This window comes from Stigmatopora argus, chromosome 7 (assembly GCF_051989625.1).
Source record: "Stigmatopora argus isolate UIUO_Sarg chromosome 7, RoL_Sarg_1.0, whole genome shotgun sequence".
NCBI classification, from domain to species: domain Eukaryota; kingdom Metazoa; phylum Chordata; class Actinopteri; order Syngnathiformes; family Syngnathidae; genus Stigmatopora; species Stigmatopora argus.
Window position 1 is genome coordinate 14,564,881 of NC_135393.1, and position 24,253 is coordinate 14,589,133.

The following is a 24,253-nucleotide window of genomic DNA, read 5'->3' on the forward strand; positions in this document are numbered from 1 at the left end:
CAATGCTTTCCCAACATACACTGAGTAAAATAACATCTCATCCATGGGTGTCCAAACTGGTCCTCAATAGCTGCATTGGGTGCGGGTTTTCATTCCGACTGATGAAGGTGATACATTTTCACCAATCAAATGTGTAATCCCTTGAGTGGAGGCAGGTGCTGCTTCTTTCAGTCCGTGCTGGATCAGATGGAACAAAAACCTTCACCGGCTGAGGACCTTTATGGAATAGTTTAGGGACACCTAATCTAATCCAAAAAAGATAGTCATCAATGGTAAAGCACCATTACTTAACTGTTTTGTTGAATACTTGAGAAAGGACAGAAAGCATCTACTATAAATAACCAAATTGCAAATGCAAAAGACAGTTTTTCAAAGATTTTATGCAAATCCTGAAAACAAAAAAAGCAAAACCCACTAAATCCGCTCATTTTCACTTCCACCGACGTAGCAAAGTTGTGGCCATCTTGTTTAATACGAGTTGTTTCATAATTTCTGCTCCGTCCACGTCCCACCAGATCAAGTCTCACAGTTTAGAACCCACCAAACACAAATACAACGGCAACAAAACATGTTCCTTCAAAGTAAATGTTAATGAAAATGTAATCCATCGGATTAGTCACATGTTTTTGAGGACAAATCTTGATGAAATCAAAAAGTTTAACCACAATGCAGTTTGGGATTTTCTTAAATGAATGTAAACAGGGGGGCTCGGTGGCCGAGTCCTTAGAGCACATGTATCAAAGTGGCGGCCCGGGGGCCAAATCTGGCCAGCCACATCATTTTGTGTGGCCCGGGAAAGTAAATCATGAGTGCCGACTTTCTGTTTTAGGATCAAATTAAAAAGAAGAGTATAAATGTATATTAAATTTCCTGATTTTCCCCCTTTTAAATCAATAATTGTAATTTTTTAATCCATTTTTTTCTGTTTTTAGTTCAAAAATCATTTTGTAAAATCTAAAAATATATATAAAAAGCTAAAATAAACATTGTTTTAGATCTATAAAAAAACTGAATATTCAGGGATTTTAATCCAGTTCTTTTAATCCATTTATTTAAAAAAAAAATCTAAATATTATGTCTAAAATGGTCCGGCCCATGTGAAATCAAGTTGACGTTAAAGCGGCCCGCGAACCAACCCGAGTCTGACACCCTTGGCTTAGAGCGTCGGCATCGCAGTTTTGAGTCCGAGGGTTCGACCTCCCCTTGTGTGGGTTTTCTCTGGCTACTCCGCTTTTCTTTGGGTACTCCGGTTTCCTCCCACATCCCAAAAACATGCATGGTAGGCTAGTCTAAATTTCCCCTTGGTATGAGTGTAAGCATGAATGGTTGTCTATCTCCTCGTGCCCTGCGATTGGCTGGCCACCGATTCAGGATGTTCCCCGCCTGGTGCCTGGAAGTCAGCTGGGATAGACTCCAGCACCCCCCGCGACCCTTGTGAGGATAAGCGGCCCTTTCCAAGTTAATTTTTCTGGTCTGACTGACTTCCTTCCTTCCTGTATTGATAATGTAGTGAGGTTACCACGCTAAAAGTCCACGTGCAAGCAGACATGTAAACAGTAATGTTGAGCGAGAAAGAGACAGCCTATTGACGGAAGTGTCTTCCCTTCGAGCGCAATAAATGTAGACCTTTATTGATTCTTCTCCTTTTACCCTTAAACACTTTAGCGTCGTTTCCAATGTGCTTTGAAACCTCATCTTTTCCCGCAATTTCACAGTGTCCTGTACATTTTTCCTCTTTGTTGCCCAGGCGACGCCATTTCGGGTCACCCGCGGCACTGGTGTCTGCTGCTGCTTTTCAAGGAGCACTCCTTGCATTGTCCCTGGCACAAAAAAAGGACATGTCCCTAATTTCAATAATACAGAAAACCTTTGAGATGTACTTTAATGGCAAAGATTTGTATGCAGCGAGGATTTTGCATTTAGTATCTTTTTTGCCAACTGTTTAGAATTCAAGGGAAAAGAGGCTAGAGCGACGGTGAACTTGTTGATGTCGAGACACGAGGAGTCGTCACGTGTCGCGACGGATGGCGTAGAAGGGCACATCTGCAGGCACTTCTGCTCGTTTGTTAGTTACGTGGTCGCGCATATCCGAACACGAGGGGACACTGCTTAACTGAAATGGGTGGCAGGCAATCCCAACGTGGCACCGAAAGTGGAGGAGGCGAGCGAGGTGCCCGATGGAACATAGCACAGGTGTCAAAGTGGCGGCCCGGGGCTCAAGTCTTGCCTGCCGCCTCATTTTGTACGGCCCGGCACCCCGCGACCAGGATGAATAGTGAATGAATGTAAAAAGCATTTTAGCTGTTGTCAGAAGTGGGACAAGTGAATTGGATAGTACTTGATTTTTCTTTTGGGTTTAGATGAACAAGAGGAGGTGAATGAATTGTGAAGGCTGATGGAATATTATATGGAAAATGAGTCAGCAAAAGCATGGTCGCCAGGGGTCACAGGCAAGGTGAAGACAAGTCTCCAAATTTAGAGGCGCCCACTCGAGAGCAAGAAGAGGAGAATCAAAGCGACAGCCATGCAGGGAATAGCCTTGCTGATGTCACTCGGAACACTGCCGCTTCTTATCTGACCTTTTGCGAAAGAAGTTCACACCTCTCCATCACTTCCCACGCATAAAGTACATAACTGCTCATAAATGCCTGTTAGCGTCCGTTCTGCTGTTACAAAGCCTGCCCCCAAAACATTGTCGAGCGTAACATTGCTGTCCTCTAGTGGACAAAGCTTGAAAGTGAAGAACATTTTTAATAAGACGTCAGAAGTGATGCAGAATTCGCGCAAGCGCAGGAGACAAAGGCACGATCTTATACGTTAAAAAGTACAACTATTCACCCAAATTTGAAAACTTAACAATCACAATGCAGTCGGCCAACTATCACTTTCATCCATTTATTTCTTTGTTACAGTTAATGTAACGCCAACAGGACGTGAAATATCTTATATTTCGAAAGAGCTTTGGTGGTTTCGTTAACTCTCACGTGACTTGGGTTGAGCCAATCAGGAGTATTATACCAGACGCGCTAACGTGATTCTAGGCTAAATAATAAGATATTCTGTATCAGCCACCACCATCAAACAGCCGTTAAGCAGGCCACTCACTAACAAGCCAAGCCGACGGTAAGTTAAACATTTATAGCTAATAACTGTAAACTATGTAATATGCTCAGACTTTGGAAGGCGGTGAAATCTTAAACTACAACTCAAATGGATCGTAATACGGGTTCAGTATGATCCATGATTTTGTCATGGTTCTGTCCCTGTAGTCATAATTAGTGTACACTTGCACAGTCCAATAATGAAGTCCCAAGACATGAGGCACCCCAAAAGTGTATTTTAATGTGATCACTGTACACTAAAAATCCATAGATTGGTCTGATTCAATGTTAACCAAGAGGAGCACGAGTTGATTTTTTTTGTGATACTACAAAAATGATCAGCTGTAGTTAAAGTTAAGAATAACAATTCATTATGAAGTCAAAATTCATTCTGACTTGTGACTGATTTTTTTTCTTACCAAATCAGAACATGCACGCGAAGGACGAAATATACAACAAGTATTTCACTGATCCAATATCAATAAATACAAAAAAAAAACGTGAATGTATATTTACACACACAGACACACACACAGACACACACACAGACACACACACACAGACACACACACAGACACACACACACAGACACAGACACACACACAGACACAGACACAGACACAGACACAGACACAAACAGACACACACAAACAGACACACACAAACAGACACACACACAGACACACAGACACACACAGACACACACAGACACACACAGACACACACAGACACACACAGACACACACAGACACACACAGACACAGACACACACACACACACACACAGACACACACACACAGACACACACACACAGACACACACACACAGACACACACACACAGACAGACACACACACAGACACACACACACACAGACACACACAGATACCCACACAGAGACACACACATTTATATATATAATTATAATGTTAAGCAGTGTTGAAAATGAATGAATATTAAATGATTTTAGCACTTTCCAAACATATTGCCCCAATGATTGTTATGAAAAGAGAAATCCTTAATTGATGTGTTTTGCTTCCAGAAGCCCTTAAAATGGATTTTGAAGAAAACACCACTGTGTATTCCACCCTGAAGTCCTTCAATTCCTTCATTAGCAGTTCTGCATTTTTACCCCAACCGCCAGGCTCCACACTGTCATCCAGTTCCACTCTGCAGAACCAGTACAAGCGCAGCATGGAGGTATTTGCAAATGTTTTTTCTTTGCACAGATTACAGGTTATCCGTTTGAACATGAAACTGCTTATTATTCTAGTGTACTAAATTGAAGATTATTTTGTGTAAAAAACAACAACAACAAAAACAGGGCACTTTGTTTATTATTTAATGCAAAGATAGCATAATTTATATAGGATAGTCTGGTTTCAGGTATTGTAATATATGAGTGTATTGAAGAAAAAGTCTGTATAATCAAACAAAATTACTACTGGCATTGAGATGCATAGAGACACTTACACTGAGCATTTATTGATTTTCATGCCATATAGTTCTTGGAAGCTGCCGACAAGGTCCATTTGCACAGTCGTTACCTGAACTTGGATCAGGAGAAGAATCAGATGGAACTGAGTCACAAACGTGTTCGTGTGGAGCTGGAGAAAAATGCCAGTGACACAGCATGCGACTTGAAGGTACTATGCCCCTTCATACCTGCTTATTCATCGTGTGCGGTCTTTTGGTCGCCCGGACCCAAACAACGGGCGACCAAAAGACCGGCGACAAAACAAGGTAAAACAACACGGTCTACGCATCAATAAAAGCCAACAATGGCCATGAGCAGTTTCACTGAGCCGACGTGTGAGTGTATAAGAGTTTGTATGTACATGAGTTGTCCCTTTAAGAAGCTACGTCAGTCAGGGTCTTAACAAGTTCTCCAACAAAACACAATAAAAGTCCGGGAAATTTTGAGCTTTTCTTTAGCTTAATAATTAATAGGGCATTAAGTATGACTAAATAATAATTCACAGTTTGTATTTAGGGAATTTGAGCAACGATTTAAATGGTAATTATCAATAACCTTCCGGGCGACCAAAAGACCGGCGACCAAACGACCGAGTACCTTTATTCATCTATGTTGTTCTTAAATAACGAGTGCACTTAGAATGGTTGACTTACCAAACACGAGTTTGAGTGTTGATTGTGAAAATTAAAGTCAACTAGCTATTATACCCAATTGACTATTTTTCTTTTCAAAAGACAAAGAAAAGTTTTAAGAGCAATGCTGCATTTTGTGAATAGAAAATGGAGGGGAAGAACAATGAGATGGCAGCGCAAATCAAGAGGTCAGAGGAGCGTGAATCCGAGGCCATCAAGAAGCTGGGACAGCAAGTGGAGGCCAACCGAGAACTCGGAAAGAAATTGGACAGTCTGAGCAAGAAGCTGGACGATCGAGACAACCAACTCACCACTTCTCACCAGGTACATCGGAGGGTGAACAAGCTCAGGTGCATTTTTGAAACCAACTATTTGTGTTTCCCGTGTCTTGCCAGACATTTATTGGTCTGAAGGATGAGATCAGAGGACTAAAACAGAAGCTTGAAAACCAGGAATCAGATTGTTCCAGTCAGAAGTTGGAGAAACAAGCACTGAATGAGCAGCTGGATTTACAGCGGAGGTATTGTTGTTTGAGATGGCGTCCCTATTGATGAGGAAGTGACTTTTCTCAATGGATTCTCCCCCATCAGGAAGTACCACGAAATGTCTCAGCTGTGCCAGGGCCTTCAAGCTGCGCAGTCGTCCTGCTCAGACCATGTCATTAAAATTAAGGTAAAGGCACACACAAAACACAAGGTCAAGAATAACAATCACAGTATTTTATGATTTTTTGTTTGTTTGTTTGCTTGAATGTTTATTTCTAGGAGTTGGAAAGACGCCTGTCGCTACAGGAGCAAGACTTTGCCATCGCCAAAAGCGTCAAATCCCAGGCCACCAGGGTGCCCGATCTGGAAAAAGAGCTCAAGCTCCTGAGAGAGGAAAATATTTTTCTAAGGTAAAACTTACTTTCTCATTGGTTTCCTTCACTTACTATTTTCCATTTTACGTGCCCTTCAAGATGTAAATTTTGTCCTGTTGCTGCCAGATTTGTACAATATACCAAATTGACGCTTGTTACCAGAAAGACGCGTGTACTATGTACCATTTTGCCATTTAGTTTCATATTGACCATTGGCAGCAGTCGGTACAAACAATCGCTGATCTCAATCAGACTCAGTCAAAACAATGACACTATTTTAGTGCAGTACAGACAGGCAATTGTGCAACTGTTGAATAATCAGCTGCAGGGAAATAAATACAGTCAAAATGAACCATTAATGCACTAAGGATTTAAATTCTAAAAATGAAAACGAAAGACGGTTTCACTAAACTAGTTGTTGTCATTAGTTTTGCAAACATACTTTTCACATGTTATTTTTCTTTCCTTCTTTCTATTTGTTTTCATTAACATTAATAACCTTAACATGGATTTGTGATATTTGATGTCTTGATATTCTCATGTTTATTAAACATGTCATTGCTGATTGTATTTCTAATACAGGGAGAGCAGAGAGAACTGTAACCTTCTGAAAGAAGAGGTAGAGGGCCTCAAGAAAAAGTTGGAACGCATGGCCAAGACCAAAGAAGATTTGGTGAATGTGGAGCTAGAAAAGGAGGTAAAACAACAAGGTCAAAATTGCGATAGTTTTTAGAAGCAGGTGTCATGTTATTTAAAAAATAAAAATAAAAATAAACTTTTTTTTAATAATTCGCTTTCTTTTTATGTTTTGATGGTTTAGTACTTTTCAAGCGTAATGAAAAAAGAAGCCCAATAGTTTATATTCTACACGATCAGAAGCTAAAATGAATAACTTAGAAGCATATTTGCCTTCATGTTGAATTTATCTTACTTGTGAAGTGGCTCAAAAATGACACCTGGGTGTGTTTCTTTACCCCACAGAGGTTGACGGAGAAGATCAGAGGATGGGAGAACCTTGGCGAATCGACTGGACTCAACATCAGGTCAGTGTGTGTGTGTGTGTTACCATATACTTCAAGGACTGCCACTAGACTATTGTAACAAGAAACCTGCAGATGGAGCTCTAGTAATGTCCAATACCTACCATTACAAGGACTGGAACACTTGCTTATGTGTGTGTTTTTTAAATATCTGCCTTATGTTGGTCTGCTCTCCAGTCCAAACAGGTAATGAGAGAATGATTGCGTGTTTGCCTTTGAGCAGTCAAGCAGATCCGACATATGATAAAACACTACAAGCCGTCCTTGATACACACACACACTCGGTGTGTGCTCCACTGTTATTAAGTGTGACGGTGATGCAAACAGAATGCTAAATGGAATGGAACCTCTGGGTATTTAACTTGACTTGCGTTTGTGATGAGGAAGCTTAAAGGTGAATAGGATTAACTTTGAATTCACTTCAATGTTGATACATTTTATCAGTTAATCTCATGTCAAATATTGTTGGAGAGCTTTGATTTTCATCCATATGACAATTAAATTTATTTGTGGATCTATCACAACAAAAATAGTGGTTAGCAGGTCCTTCTCAAAGATCTGAAATTCAGGTTTCAATCCCTGGTGAGTTCCAAACTACTTGTGTGAATTTGGCATGTTTTCCTCGCGGGTTCTGTAATGTAATGTACTGTATTTACTCGCATATAAGCCGCACCCTTAAAATTGCCTTAAAATCGTTGAATTTTACAATTTCTCACGTATAAGACGCCCCTTGATTCACAATTTTCACCTCCATATTCATGCTTTTAATAGGGAGTACAAATGTGTTACTTTGAAGGGAAAATCTTTTTAAAAAATCATCACACGTGGTATTTCTGAGATACTGTATGAATCAAAAGCACATTATCAATATCATAAGGAATTAATTCATCTAGTAATGGTTGCTTTCTTAATGCAAAACAGAAAATAACCAACAAATAGTAAATGTTACTTTGCTGATATCTACTGGTGAGAGTATAGCAAGTCTTGTGCGCATATAAGCCATACCCTTGATTCAGTCATTTTTAGTTACAAATACGGCTTATATGCGATAAAATACAGTTCATCACAGATGAATATTAATCTCATTTGCAAGTTAGACCTGTTACTACTTTGTGTTGTAATTCCAATTGATGAAAATGAGGCATTTTGATCAATCTAGTGTCTTACAAGTGTAATCAGTTAATAGCAGTAAAATGGTTTGGGAAAATCTTAAGAAAAATCATCACATGTGTCATTTCTGAGATATTGTATAAATCAAAAGCACATTACTAGGGTCAATATCATAAGGAATCAATCCATCCAGTAATGGTTGTTTTCTTACTGCAAAACAGAAAATAACCAACAAATAGTAAATGTTACTTTGCTGGTGGTGAAAAAGCATAGCAAGTCTTGTGCGCATATACGTAAGCTATACCCTTGATTCAGTCATCTTTTTTTAGTTACAAATACGGCTTATATGCGAGAAAATACGGTAAGTGAGTCAGTGAGTTTTTGCGTGTGTCTCTTTCACTCTCGCTGCTTAACCGAATCAAAATTCCGTGCACTCCGAAGTCATAGAAGCTTCTGTAGCACAAAAGGGGGCACAACCTTGGCAGGCTGAGGCTAGTGAACTCCACTTCTGTAATGACATTTTGATGAGCTTTATCACAACCGATTTGGTTAAGTAAAAGAGATATCAAGGCAGCACATCTCAGCTCCCATCAGTCGCCTTTTGTAATTGACACGTCACAGTTATGCTCAGCCTCGTTAGTTTGTGCCGTTCATTCCCCCGCCGGCTGCTCTGATGATCTCTTCAAGTGTCAGTGGCCCGTCGTGGCCCTGTGCTGTGGATTAAATCAAAATAAACAAGTACGTTGCACACGCTGCTGGCAAAGGGCAGCCACATGACCGAGGCTCAACTTGAAAGGTTAATGCAGCAAATAAATATTTAGAAACACCCCAGGCTTCCTCCTGATTCTCCTGTGGTGGAATCTTTCTCCTCTTCGTGTTTTCTGGTCCAAAGAGTTCCCTTCATGTTTATAAGCATGTAAAACGACTAATCATGTCTAATTGTCTTCTCGTATTGAGTCCTTAATGTCAGCTACGTTTTTTTATTTTTTGTTATTTGGTAAAGCCGTACTGTAAATCGATTGTATAAAGTCAGTCAAAGTTTAAAGAGGGGTCAATCCCTACATTGGATGATATTTAAATAGTGAAAAGTTCATCCAGTTGCTCCGCAACTAAGAGTAAGAAGCTCCAGAGACTGGCTGCCCTCTTCCATCTTCGGCAGAAATTTGTTATCTCAGGAGAGCCTGCAGCATCGTTAGAGACAAATCACCCCGAACATCACCTTGTTCAACTCCTTCTTTTCACATTGACATTTGAGGGCAATCTAGAAAAAACACAGTTTCTACCCCAGTGCTTTCATTACCTTGAATGGACATTGAACTACAGTGTATTTCACAATAGGAACAGCACACACAACATGTTGATTGGATTGGATAGCTTTATTCATCCCGTATTCAGGAAATTTCATTGTGCCAGTAGCAAGAAAAGGCATAGTTATAAGCTAGACAGTACAACAAAGCAAAGCAAAAAGTACAAATCAAATCAAAGTAAATGGGATCATTAAGAATCACCAAATCAAATCATTAAGACAGGAAAGCAGTAAAAACACAAAACGAGTGGACGGAGCTACCGCCACCGGCTTCCACTTGAACGGCGCCATTTTGGTTGCAGTAGCAAAAACGGATACAGACTCAAAAGACGTAAAGTTGGACGAAAACTGGAAGCACACACAGGAAGTCTTCCACAAAATGGGGAACTTCTGCAGACTGTGACCGAGGTAGAGAATATGCAGAGTCACTCTTCCAAGCTTATCCGCACAGTTCCTCAGTAGTCTGGAGCTGAAGACAACAGTAGCAGAGTAGAGCCCCTCGACTACGTTGCTGGTAAGCGCCGATAGCTCTTCCATCTTATCCCATGATGGAATGGTTGGTCAGAAGCGTTGCCTCTTCTCCCGGCACTTTTGTCCAGCTCCGAATCTCCGGCGGCACTGAGGTGTTGCTCCTTCTGCTGCGTATTGTAACAGCTAGTCCCATGTGTGTGGCAGCGTAGGCATGGCTGAATGGTTCCAAAAAAAGAGGTAGCCGAAAGAAGCCAGGCTAACAGAACAAGGAAAGTTGTAAAAACATTAAAGTAATGTGGTTTGCTCCTATTCCCAAACAAAAATCTGCTCGAATACCTAATTATTTTTATTGTACGATATCGTAAAGCTCAATTTTTACGTATTCATATTATAATCTTATTTTATAGGGCTCTCGAGTTTAGTAAACGTTTTGCAAGTTCAAGCAATCTTTATGTTGCCAGATAGCCATATTCCTGAATTTTGTTTTTACGATTCATGGATTATTTATTAAATGTAAGGTTAGAAAAAAAATATCCCTGACCAGATTGTTATTCTTTTCTCCATCGTTTCCTCCAATATTGCCTGATTCGGAAAGAAGAGGCAACGCACATGCAATAAATTCCACACTTTCTTCCATTTTTTTAAACAGGGATGTTGTTTTGAGGCCGATCCCTGGCGCTCGGGGCTGCTCAGAATTACCCAAGTTATCCCATCGCATGATTCATGATGCCTCATATTTTAGTCATGAGATTACTTTGGTCCCCAACGCTTTGCTCCCTCAGCCAAGCAGCATAAATCAGACCACGCCCCCCTGACTTCAAATTCAACAGCCTTGTCATTTGTCATCAAATGACTTGATCTGATGCCAAGTCCAGAATGAGAGCTCTATTGATTGAGAACAACTCAAGATGGACAAGGTACAGGAGTTGGTTCATGTGTCATTTCTCTTGATGTTCCTTAATACTCCAAGGAATTATTGCTCGGCGGCGTCCTATCGATTTTGATCAAAGGACGATGCATCAAGGATTTCTGCTTTGACGAGTGTAACCGTATTGATTTTTTGAGGTTGCTTGCTCCAAGTTCAAAGGGCACATTTAATCATATTTGATTCATATCGTTCACGTGTGCTAGCGGCTACTAAACAAAAAGACCATATTATTTTTTTGTGCAGATTTCCAATCCATCATGAATGCAAATGTAGTGTTTTCTTGCAACTAATTTCAACAGTTCCTTTCACGTAAAATTCTGAGAGACAGAATAATAAAAGGCATTTACACATCCAAGCTTTTCTCAATTATATTCAACAGCACTCGGATGTTTTCAATTTTCATTATTTGCCTTATTTTCTTTGCTTTGGCTAGTGAACAAAATCACAAAACAGCAGTTGGAGACCTAGTGAAAAAAATATTTAATAGGAAAAAAAAAGTTGTCCAATTACATTTATTTAAAAATTGCTCAATCTATGTGAAGTAATTGCAATACTGCAAAAAAAGCTCTGAATGTCCCCTATAATGCGATTGGGTGCACTGGGTGGGAGATATTTAGGTTTACAGATGTCCTCTACAGAGAACAAATTTGAACTACTGCTAGTCAGGAGAATAGGCAAAATTCAAGCTATTTTTTTTCCTAATCGCATTTTACATTTACTGTCCTAACTCATACCCTCCACCAAAATAGGCAGTTTACGCAGTTCTCAGTATGTTGCGCACATTGTCCTATATTAAGCATTCTTTCAACTATCAGGATTTCAATCATTTAGACATCGTCTGCATCCTTAGCAGACATATGACCAATGTTCCCTCTAATTTTTTGTTTGTCTGGGCAGAAAGACAACCTCCCTGAGCACACTGAGTACCGGTGTGAGCAACATCATCATTGCTCGCTATGGGCACACACCAGTATCACACCGGCCATAAGCAGGTGCATGTCTACTACACATAAATGATTTAGTCATAAAAAAATGTAATGATTAATATCTATGAATGGGCGGCCCGGCTGATGAATGGTTCACATGTTGGCCTCACAGCTAAAAAAAAAAAAAGGGATTTTATTTTGTGCGCTCCATATGATTTGCTGTGCGCAAAGACGAGAGTAGTGCGCAATTGCGCACGCGCGCAGCTTAGAGGGAACATTGCATATGACCTTCCATTTTTCTGTAATTTATCATATGCCCTGCTCGTCAAGAAAATGTAGCATGCATGCATTAAACAAAAAATAATACAGCATAAATTATGACCAAGTAGTTCATATAGGTGAAAGATATCAAGCACAGAAAAGCCACAAATGTTGCATAACCGTGTATCATTCTACAATGTTTCATTCCTCACGCTACATTTTTTATGTATTGTTGTAGCTTTTGCCACACCACCTGTTAAGCAAAAGTTTAAATAGTGGGTTTAAGCCGAATGCGAACGCATTTATCAACTCTCTTTGCCAATGTGACCTTCTCAATAGTCTATGTGCTCTGTTTTTTTAGTGGTATTACAAGCAGGGTTTAACCCTGCTGGCCTCCCAGCAAGAGAATATGAAAAATGTTTGTCTCGCTGTTGAATTGCTCTCTCCCTCTTATTTTTTTGCAGGAAACCAGAGGATCTGTCCAGGGAGGTGATTCAAATCCAGCAGAGAGAAATTGTCCTCAAAGAGCAGAACTACACACTCAACAGCCGGTAACCACCACGATTCTTCACCCCCCCTCCCTCATTCATTAGAGCATATCTCGGACAACTCCTTAATTGTCACCAAGTTAATTAAACCGCTGCCCATTCTGATAGCACGGAAAACAGTTATGCATGTGTGTGCGGGACGAGAAAAGAAAGTCTGCGTAATTAACAGCGTCCTCCTAAGGCCGAGGTGAAAGTCTGCGGGGAGGGCCGTGTGCGGATGTTTCTACTGAAAGCTTTCATTAGCTAACAAGCTTCTTTGCTGCCCGGCGTATGGGCATCATCATGGAATATTAAAGACAGAAGAATGGGTGACGAAGGCAGGGAGTTGAGAGGGAGACTTGCCTTGTAATTATTCTTTCCCTCTCATATAATTCCCGGCTTATTGATCAGGCCTGAAAGCAATGCAGCACATCATCTCTGAAAGGATTTGACGCTTAACTTGTTTGCAGCAGAGTCATTGATCCACAAGGAATTTTTTTTAAATGGTGGCAGAGTGCAGGCGAAGGCAAAATAGGTTGCAATGTCTGTTGCGTTTGCCGAATCAACAGCGAGATGTGGTGTTTTTCCTTGGCGAGCTCGTCAAAGCATAGGCAGGATGTTACTTCATTTGTTTTCTTGTCAAAGGGGAGGCAAGATACTGGGCTGCCTGGTTTATAATGATGAGGCGAAAGTTAAGGCGAGATGTGTTACTTCGATCGTTATATTACCGAACCGACTGCGAGACGTCTTAATTTATTTATTATATTGACCAAGTGAAGGCAAGATGTTGGTGTTTGGTGTATTGACAAAACTTTCAAATTTAAGGTAAAACATGTCCATAGAAAATTCCAATGCAAAGGCAAGAGCGAGTAGTGAATTCACTGATTATATGCCAAAAATAAAGGTATCGTATTTACTCGCATATAAGTCGCATTTGTCGAAGAGTTTCCCTTCAAAGTAACACATTTGTACTCAAACCATGAATATGGAGGTAAAAATTGTGAATCAGAAATGGTAAAATTGAACAATTAAGGCAATTTTAAGGGTGCGGCTTATATGCGGGTACGGCTTATATGCGAGTAAATACGGTAGATATCTTGCTTTATTATACTGACAAATTGAACACAATATATTGTATGTCTTTTTATATATATATATATATATATATATACATATAAATACTCTGGTATGATAAACCACACTGAAATTAAGTTGGATGTTTTCATATGGAAAAGAATAAATTTTTTAACAATGATAGAAATCAACAAAATTCTCCAAAAATACAAACCCTTTATAACCACATTTTTTACTTTTTTTATTATCTAATGTTGATATAGATTTGATAGCTATGGCAAACATTTGTGTGGGATAAACATGAAAAAAAATAACCATGGAAGAAGGCAAATACCACACGCAAACTTAACGAATCATTATAAAACTCTATTAACTCCTCTTCATGTGGCCACCAGCAAGACCTAATGTTCGAGTAGGAAGTTTCCCACCCTGAAGAGATTGATCAATAACTCCTGCTGACATGAAGATTTAACAACACACACTTTTACTTTTTACCAAACAGCGTTCGAAGTGCGGAGCGCTCACTTGTCGAGCTACAGGCAGAGATGTCGCAAAAGCACGGCAAATCACTGGAGGAGCAGAAGAAACGGGAAGGACAGGAAGTGCTCCTGCGCCGCCTGCAAAAGAGGCTCTTGCTACTTACTAAGGTGTGATGCCCACACACACACATGTACAGCACATACTGTATATACATCCACTTTTCTACTAAATGTTCATACTTCATCTTACACTTGTCTCAAGTCCTTTGCAGTTAAATGCCTCACCGTCATAAAAAGTCTAAAAGTTACTCCATATATTTGAAGATGCTGGTGTGTTAGTAGCATTCCAAGTCGAAAAATATACACTCAGTTTGCTTAAAAGAACTCTACTATGATATGGAAAATTTATCAGATTTTGTCCAGCTTGTATGCTTACAGAAAACCAATAGAAATACTTATGATAACAGTCGCAGAAAACATATTTTATTGATTATCGACAAACATGTAAGATTACATTGCACAGCAGCATAAAAAGATACAATTTGCCAAATTATTTTTTTAGATATTATTTATTATTTGTTTTTAATGGGCACTGATGAATTTGAGTGTGTTTTAAGCGAATAAAATTAAGAAACACGAAATGAGGCAAAGAGCCACATTATATACAAAATAAAATAAGAAGCAAAGAGCCGGATTCATTTTGGCAGGGAGCCGCATGCGTCTTGAGAGCCACGTGTTCACCACTCCTGACATAGAGCGTTTAAAGAGCCTTTCTAATGTGCACTCTTGAGGTTTATATATTCTCTAAAATCCCTGGAGATGCAGGTAAAAAGAAAAAGTGTTCTCCTTGGTTGATGGAATACACACTTTACCATACATAGAGTGCAGTGAAAATGCAATCATGTTCCACCCATACAAAGCAGATATTCGGACAAAACATTTCAGGTCAGATGCCTGCCCCTCGCTGTCTTTTTTGCGGCCGTTTATGACCTGCAGGCACCGATTAAAAAGGCAATGAAAATGCTAATTACAGTTTTATCACTCCGTACTACCGTTCCCTTTTGTTTATTTTTCAAATTAAGACCTGTTTTGTCATTATCGGATAGATTTTTGATTTAGATGAAGCGCACCTTAATAGACAGCAAACAGCCAGCGGCGCTCAGCTGTTCCAACTCAACCTCTAAATCTCCCTTTTGTGCCTTTGACATTTTTCCCTGTCTTTTTTCTCGCCACTTTGTTTCCGTGACCCTTTCACACTTTTTTAACACACTCGAATTAGGTAGGCTTAATTTGCGGGTAGGGCTAATCAGTGAATGATTATGCTGATAATTTTTTGTGTTTTGGACATGATGGGTCAGTTGGCTCATCTTTAGAAAGCAATTCCAATCCCATTAAGATCATTAACCCCATTGCCATTGAAATGTGGGGTTTTGGTGGGGATTTAATTTCATGTTTTTTCCCTTTTTATAGGACAATTAGCTTTAAACCAAATCCAAGTTAAAATATTCAACACCTCGTGGTAATACCCATCTATGAATATAGTAGATAGCTATGTATATTAAGGTGTTTGTTGGGTAGGACTCTTTAAATTTAAATTCAGAGGTGTCCAGTTGCATACAATTTCTCAGACCAATGGTCCAGACCTTCAAGTGTGTCAATTTGCATATAACCATCCTATCAAACAATGTCAAAATAGCACATTTGAGTATTCACAACCTGTATTTGTCGCCAAACATCAGAGTCCACGCAGCTCACCAGAAGCTAATTAAGATAATATCAATCTGTGCGAACACACTAGCTCTAATTCGCGTTTGTCTTTGACACGCTCTTGCTTCAATGTCATTGCTTTGGAATTGAGGGGGTCAACATCTTCATTGAGCATTAAAGTATTTGCTGCTTATCAAAAACCAAACAGGATTCATCCCTGATCAGAGCACAAATTTGGCCTTCTAACACAAATCAATGTGGATCTGCTTACACCCTAGGTCAAAAGTTTTGAGACATTTCACCCTTCAGTCGCAGAAGAAAGTGTCTCAAAATTTCCATTGACATGGTAGTCCACCTAACATAGTTTTCTGACCCCACCGTAGGAACATAATGTGTTGTTTTACTGAACTTCAGCTTTGACAAGGTCAAATTCAATCCACCTCCCTCCAAATTTCGGCTTTTATTATCCTTCTAAACACTCCTATCATCTCAAGCCCACCAATCTGTCTCCCCTCAGGCTTGTTTATTTATTTATTTATTTATTTTTGTGTGTGTATGTGTACAATGTGCCCACACTGACAGTGGCGAGCTATTTGGAGAAGCGGCATCACAATGACTGACACTTGTGAAGATGCTGACTTTAAGGAGGTTTTCTTCTTCATCTTGTTTCCCTCACATTCGTCTGACATCTCTCTCCGCTTTGATTTCCCCCCCCCCACCCCCTCCGTCTTTCTTGCTCTCCCATTTGACTCGTGTGAGGAGTAATGACGGCAAGTTTACCAGCGTGACCCCGAGTTCCGTTTGTCAGCTTGATAAGAAAGTCTACAATTACAAACACATTTAATCATCTATGTTTACCTATTATATGTAAGATGCTCACGTATTTCTATTCAAAAAAATGCAAACAAGCAAAACATGTCACTTTCTGTAGACAAACAAAAACGTGTAAACTGGTTTATGCTTACATAGGATGTAAACATATGCTCAGCGCCCATTTTATTAGGAACACCTTGCTAGTATTGGGTTGTACCCTCTTTTGCCTTCAGAAATGCCTTAATCTTTGGTTGGCATAGATTCAACAAGTTACTGGAAACATTCCTAAGAGAGTTGAGGCCAAATTGACATGCATATCCATATATTGAATAGCCCTCTTCCACTAAATCCCAAAGTTGCTTTATTGCATTGAGATCTGATGACCGTGGAGGCTATTTGATTCCAGCTAAATCATTGTCATATTCAAGAAATTAAACTGAGATGATTGGAGTTTTACGACATGCCTTAATAAAGTTAAGGATGTAGTCTTAAATTGTGCTAAGAAAATATCCCTCACACCATTACCTGCCGGAAAGGTTGATACAAGGGAGGATGGATCCATGCGTTCGCATTGATTCTCAATTCTGACCCTTCTATCCAAACGTTGCAGCAGAAATCGAAACTCATCAGACCTGGCGACATTTTTCCAATCTGTTATTGTCCTATTTTGGTGAGCACGTTTCCTCAGTTTCAGTCTTCTGAGCTGACAGCAGTGTTACTCGTAGTCTACCTGCCACAAGGTTTGAAATGTTCGTTCAGAGATGCCCTTCTGCATATATTGGGTAGAATAAGTCATTATTTGGATTGGATTGGATAACTTTATTCATCCCGTATTTGGGAAATTTCATTGTCACAGTAGCAAGAGGGTGAGAATGCAGATACAAGAAAGGCATTTTAGACATAAATAGATAGGTAATAAGTAAGTTAATAAATAAATAAATACATGAATAAATATATAAATAAATAAATAAGCGTGTTGCTGAGAAAAAAAAATATACGCACACATACATATACATACATATATAAATATACATATACATACATACACAGATGTACATGTATACATACGGTAGGTCTTAACATTCAGCCATTTGTTTTGTTAAAGAGCCTGACAAGCGCTCAATTCGGCCATTTTCCTCTGACATCTTGGATCAATCACGCATTTTCAACTATAGAATTGCCGCTCAATTAATGTTTTTTTTCCTTTTTGGACCATTCTTAGAAAACCATACAGATGGTTGTAAGAGTGCCAGGAGATCAGCAGTGTCTAAAATACTCAAACCAGCCCACCTCGCACCCCTTAACCAAGCCATGTTCAATGTCACTCAAATACCCTTTTTTGTCACAATCTGACCCTCACTTTTAATGCATTAATTTTCACGCAGTTGGTCAGGCATGCCGAATAAAGTGCATACACCAGCTTAAAACCACCACCACTGAAAATATGAGACGCATGAAAGGCAAAGCAGGGTGACGTCGCGTGCCTGGATGCGCTCCTCTGTCATCACTTTTTGCTTTGATTCCTCCCGTCTTCATCCTCCTCTTTTATGGAATCCTGCGTTATGAGTAAATGCGCTGTGTGACCCCGAGCTCTTCTTGTCAGCTGCCTGGCACAGCTTTGTTCATCATTTACAAAATAAACATGTCTGCCTGTCACATGCCGACCGCTGAGAAGTGGCAGGCCAATCAGGGAAATGGCAAATAACGAGACACACTTTATTCTCCTTCGCAAATGTTCAGTGTCAGAAATACCGTCAAGTCTTGACCTTGTCTGTAAGGAGATTTTCCAGGAGGTTAACTAACGTCTAGATGTGTTTTGCAGGAACGTGACGGCATGCGCTCCATTTTGGAGTCGTATGACAGTGAGCTGGCGCCTTCCGAACATTCGCCTCAACTTGGCAAGCGTCTCAAGGAGGCAGAGGAAGTGCTGCTCAAAACGCAGAACCTCAACGCCGAAATTGAGGTGTGTGGCAGTTGCCGTTTGAGTTGATTTTGCGATTCAATCACTATTTTTTTCCTGAAGAGTCTCAAAACTGCCACCACCTATTGGTACGCTTTGGTGTCATTTTGAACTCTTTCAGTAATACGCCTGAGATGGAGCCCAAACTTTGTTTCCTTATTTTTATAATACAGTGCAGGCAGTGTTAATATCAAACCTCTGAACTTAGTATTTAAACATCATGACTTTCATTTTCACACGGACAAGCTTATACATTGACAAGGAGTTATTTTTTAAATCCTCATTAAAGTACTGTACATTGACACATACTTGGATTGCACTGAAATTTTTAGTTTGTGGTTTAGGAAATAAATAGCAATCCACAAAGAGGTGCATTTCATCTGTCTGTATGTTGTTTTCTTGTACTCAGTTGCAACTCACCAAAGCACAGGACGAGACAGGCACTCTGAAATTGCAGCTGCAGACTGTAAGTTGGAACAGACACACACACACACACACACACACACACACACACAAGTTGTTCGAATCTCCGCATTTAAAGCTGAAGGCTTTGGTAAACAAGCGTCAAGCTGTAAATCTGTATAGTAGTAACACTGTCAGTCTGACGTTCTTCTCATTTCCTTTGACCTCGCGAGTTCCTTGATGTTTGCAATGTGGAAACATGTCTCATATTTCTAACTAAAAATATCAACAGCACAGCTAAAATAGCTGAATTTTTTAATGCAACACAATCACAGATCACTTTGTCTCAACAATTTTTGAATACGGACAAATTGTACAGAGGTTGAGGTGGGGTTTTTTGCTGTTACACCCTATCAGCCTATATATTTTTTATAGATGCGTGCAAGAATCTCTATAATGAACGTCAATGTCCGTTCATTTACACAAACGCATAATCAAAATGTCTGTTTCTCCATTTTCATATATCTGACCAAAGAAGAATCATATAAACATTTCCATTCACAAATAATATGAAAATTTCATTCGGTCTTTTGACTGACACTTTCAAATGAACATCCTCTTTAAAAAATTACCATTTATAATTAGTTCTCAATGAAGTAGAGAGGAGTAAATAGACGTGCCCCTGTACCTGCCTTCGTAAACCTTGACTCTCTTTATCTGTGCGTTAACTCCGTCCTACTTTTTAATGGCCCTTGGTTGCCCGGTAAACGTCAGCACCACGGCGGCAAGTACCTATTGACGCGTGAAATCCACCTGTCTGCCAGAACAGTAATTACTTATCTGTCTTGGGGAGGCAAAGGCGAGGATTAGTGCCAGATGCTGTCATTGAAAGACGGTAAATTGATGTGTAAATGGAAATGAGGGATAATTGCGGTTAAAAGCTGCCATCTCAGAATAAAAGCACGCAAGGGAAAAGAAAGGCTGGACAAAGTCTTTGGACATACTTGTCTTCTGATTTAGTTTATGCTGGATACTTAGAGGTGGATACAAGTTCCAGGACTACATTCCTGTATTTGTAAATTTACTTCAGAATTAACAAAATATCAATGTTGCATCCATTGAAGACATCTATTCAAATGCTAATTTTAATCACTACTGATTCTTGAAGTTCTATCAGTAATACTGCCCTCCTAAAAAAGAAAAAAAACATCAAATTGGGGGGACATCCACTCATTTAGTCTATTTTGAAACATTTGAGACTGACATTTTTCTTTTCTTTTCTAAATTATGAACATTTATTTCTTTGTTGATGAGTCTTTTCCAAAAATAGTCCTTTGGTCATTCCTCTGGTCTAGATGCACTTTGAGATGGAGACGCTAAGAAAACAGCAAGCGTCATCAGAAGAAAGATGTTCCTTAGTCAGCAAAGAGGAGGTCTCCATGCTCAGGTTGGTGGCAACCCCCACTAAGACACCTTGTTTAGTTTAGTTTGTTCACAAAAACCCAAATGAATATATTTACAGGTCAAAAATTGAAGATTTGGAGGCAGAGCGACAGCGTCTGCAGGAGCTGAATGAAACACTGGAGATGAGACTAGAGCGACACAACCTACAGGCAAGTACCTTCTTGTTTTGCGACCACTTCAATAAATCACACTAGGCTAGTATGGAGATTGAAATGGAAGGAATCACTCACGCTTGGAGATTTGTTTGGGACTTTCACAGAGAAAAGATTGAGGACTGCAGCAACAAAATTGACTGCTTGGATTTCCAACATTTCTCCTATTGAATAAAAATCAAACACGGTAATAGAAGTTGTGGTTAAAAAAAATAAGACAAAAAGTAACAGAATAAATTCTGTAGTTAGCATGCGATGTCCAACCTTGTTCCCAGCGAATCAATTGGTTGACCAATCGCTGTAGACAACCAATCACAATCTGGAAGTCTTTTTAAATTCTTGTTAGCCCACATGTGTCAAAGTGGCGGCCCAGGGGCCAAATCTGGCCCGCCGCATCATTTTGTGTGGCCCGGGAAAGTAAATCATGAGTGCCGACTTTCTGTTTTAGGATCAAATTAAGATGAAGAGTATAGATGTATATTACATTTCCTGATTTTCCCCCTTTTAAATCAATAATTGTAATTTTTTAATAAATTTTTTCTGTGTTTTTAGTTCAAAAATCATTTTGTAAAATCTAAAAAAATATAAAAAAAAGCAAAAAAACATTGTTTTAGATCTATAAAAAACTGAATATTCAGGGCTCCATTTATAAAAAGTAAGTTTATCTAAAATGGTCCGACCCACATGAAATCGACTTGACGTTAACGCGGCCCGCGAACCAACCCGAGTCTGACACCCCTGTGTTAGCCGCTCAGTTACGTATTAAATATTAATCCAGCATACTTTAAATGTCTAAGTACATACTATGTAATTGAAGTCACATAAAAATGAAAGGCCAATAGATAGTTGGCCAGTCATAAAAACGAGTTGCTGGACTTCCACACTGTGCTAAAATTCTACAGTTCTGCCATGCAGCGGGTCTTTCTTGAAATAGCTCCATTTTAGCACCCTTTCTTTTCGAATTGTCATTAGGTGAGTCGTCAAGTCCTCCAAGTGCCCAACCGAGCTGGCCCCGTACGTCAGTAATGAAACCTGTGAGAGTCAGCGTTTCTGCTTCATTTTGGGAGCAGGGTGAAAAGAATTTCTGTGTTCTGGAGCATGACCAACACATTTAAGGCAATTACCGCGCAAATGTGGGTAGCTGTGAGTATACGAGTAGAGCCAATGGATTGGGTCGGTTACTACGAGCAGCGTTTATTTTATTTTTTTACCCCAGCTCAATTTGTTCATGCTCACTGGGAGGTTGACACTTTAAGAATGAATGGAAGTGAACGGATAAAAAGACATAGCTGGTGACTGATGTCCAAATATTGAGATTTAATGGTCTGTTTGTGGCAAGAGAGTTGTTTCTTCAATGTTTACCAAATGGTTCTGCAAAGACTAGTTTGTTTAATATTGGCTCTGTTTAAGGCATTTATTCTGTATGTTGCCAGATTGTGAAGAGTACTATTTTGTGGTAAAGGGTGTTTCCAACCATTTTATTTTCAGGAGAAGTTATATACCCAATCATACAAAAACTGCTGTGGAGACCTTATTATCCAGTGCACTTATAAATACAGTCCCTTTGTGTGCTTCTTTTCAAATATTTCCAACACGGACATTGTTTGACCTTGTCTGTCAGCCTCATATTTAAATTCTTTTGAATTTATCCTGCCTTGGTGGCACAGAATATTTTTGAGCATTTCATGTTTTACCATATGAACAATAATACATTGACCAAAGTTCACAAGGTTCTTCTCATCTCCATTTTTGGACCATTATTCTGGTTCAAAGAATATTAAGGCTGGTAGTTTTGTGCAAACCACTAAATTCCACTGTATTCTAACTGTTGCTGGGGATTTCTTTTTAAACCCAATTTCTGGCAATTAGTAAGCTGTCATTTATGTTGCATCAATTTATCATATCATAGTTTACCTCACAAATTCCAGTGTGCAACAAGAGCTAATTTGATTCTCTCTCACATGTTGTGCACATTCGCTCCTTCAGGAATTGGCTACAGTTAAGATTAATTAGTTTGTTTTTTGGGGTTGAGGAAAAGGGAGAAATGGGTTACGCTCAGGTTGTCTTTGATTATTGAGTTGAAGAGTTTTATGTTGTTTCATGGGAGATATAAGTCCTCAAATCCTTTTTTTAGTACTTAAATTGCACTTTTGCTAATAATTATTGTATACTCTATTACCAAAAGTATTCGGTCACCTGGGGCAGTCTTTTCCTAATCTATATGTTTTGTTGTGATGTCAGCTACTCTCTAAGAATGTTGAAAATAAATTGCTGCCTTGTCCTTGCATCTACAACACATGTGTCAAAGTGGCGGCCTGGGGGCCAGATCTGGCCCGACGCATCATTTTGTGTAGCCCGGGAAAGTAAATCGTGAGTGCCGACTTTCTGTTTTAGGATCAAATTAAAATGAAGAGTATAGATGTATATCAAATTTCCTGATTTTCCCCCTTTTAAATCAATAATTGTAACTTTTTAATCCATTTTTTTCTGTTTTTCGTTCAAAAATCATTTTGTAAAATCTAAAAATATATTTTTTTAAAGCTACAATAAACATTGTTTTAGATCTATAAAAAACTGAATATTCAGGGATTTTAATCCAGTTCTTTTAATCCATTTATAAAAAAAAATCCAAATATTATATCTAAAATGGTCCGGCCCACATGTAATCGAGTTGACGTTAACGCGGCCCGCCAACCAACCCAAGTCTGACACCCCTGATCTACAATAAGCCTGTAGTTTTTACATCCCTAGGTCTCTGACACCCAAAAATAAATAAATAAATAATTGCATCTTTCAGGGTGACTACGACACGTTCAAGACCCGTGTGCTCAACTTAAAGATGAACCCCACTGCTATAGCCAAGCAGCAGCGGCAGCAGGAGACCGAAACCCTGCGGCAAGAAGTGGAACACCTGCGGGATGTAGTGCGCAAAGTGCAGGAGGGGAGCAGCGGGGCCCAAGTGGACGCTGCCCTGCACTCGGCTAACCTCACCTTGCCCCCGTCCAAGGAGATTCAGGGTAAGAAACAAGGGAAAATGTCATGTCATGAGGTAGCAATATAGAGTGGTTTGCACATTTGCCTAAAGATGGCTGTACAATTCTTCCACGTTTGCCCCCTCCTTAGATTTGCTCAAACAGATCGAACGGTCTGAACTGAAGAACCAGCGTCTCATCGAGGTTTTCCAGCAGAAAATTCAGGAATACCGCACTGTCTACTACATCCTCACCGGTTACCAGCTGGACATCCCCATCGAAAACCAGTACCGGCTGACCTCTGTTTATGCTGAGCATATGGAGGACTACTTGGTCTTTAAAAAGGTACGTACCATCTTAACGCTACGGCCTACGGCATATCCACATTTTACAGATAGAGAGAGAGAGACGAATTTGACCTTGCAGCGTACAAAGCACTTTTATGCACCATTACACCACCTTATTGCTTTTTGCCCCACTCGGCCGTGCAACGTGAACGTCATTACGGCAACGCTTTTATTTTTTTGTGTGCGAGTCTGTGTGTGTGTGTTGCTAGGCAGAGCCTGATGACAGGGTTAGTGTCACGTGTCTGG

The 24,253-nt window shown here is 39.7% G+C and overlaps 1 protein-coding gene across 1 annotated transcript in view; it reads left to right on the forward strand.

Annotated features, from left to right (window-relative positions):
- The first annotated feature begins 3,013 nt into the window (after nt 1-3,013).
- Nucleotides 3,014-24,253, forward strand: part of mad1l1 (mitotic arrest deficient 1 like 1) — a 31,724-nt gene continuing 10,484 nt past the window's right edge. The window contains exons 1-17 of the mRNA XM_077604973.1: nt 3,014-3,123; nt 4,143-4,300; nt 4,606-4,746; nt 5,354-5,533; nt 5,605-5,729; nt 5,800-5,881; nt 5,974-6,104; nt 6,651-6,765; nt 7,050-7,111; nt 12,575-12,661; nt 14,214-14,358; nt 18,533-18,673; nt 19,080-19,136; nt 20,428-20,519; nt 20,595-20,685; nt 23,486-23,705; nt 23,812-24,005. Coding sequence (XP_077461099.1) covers nt 4,154-4,300; nt 4,606-4,746; nt 5,354-5,533; nt 5,605-5,729; nt 5,800-5,881; nt 5,974-6,104; nt 6,651-6,765; nt 7,050-7,111; nt 12,575-12,661; nt 14,214-14,358; nt 18,533-18,673; nt 19,080-19,136; nt 20,428-20,519; nt 20,595-20,685; nt 23,486-23,705; nt 23,812-24,005 — 2,010 coding nt within the window. The 5' untranslated portion in view covers nt 3,014-3,123; nt 4,143-4,153. The remainder of the gene's footprint in view (nt 3,124-4,142; nt 4,301-4,605; nt 4,747-5,353; nt 5,534-5,604; nt 5,730-5,799; nt 5,882-5,973; nt 6,105-6,650; nt 6,766-7,049; nt 7,112-12,574; nt 12,662-14,213; nt 14,359-18,532; nt 18,674-19,079; nt 19,137-20,427; nt 20,520-20,594; nt 20,686-23,485; nt 23,706-23,811; nt 24,006-24,253) is intronic.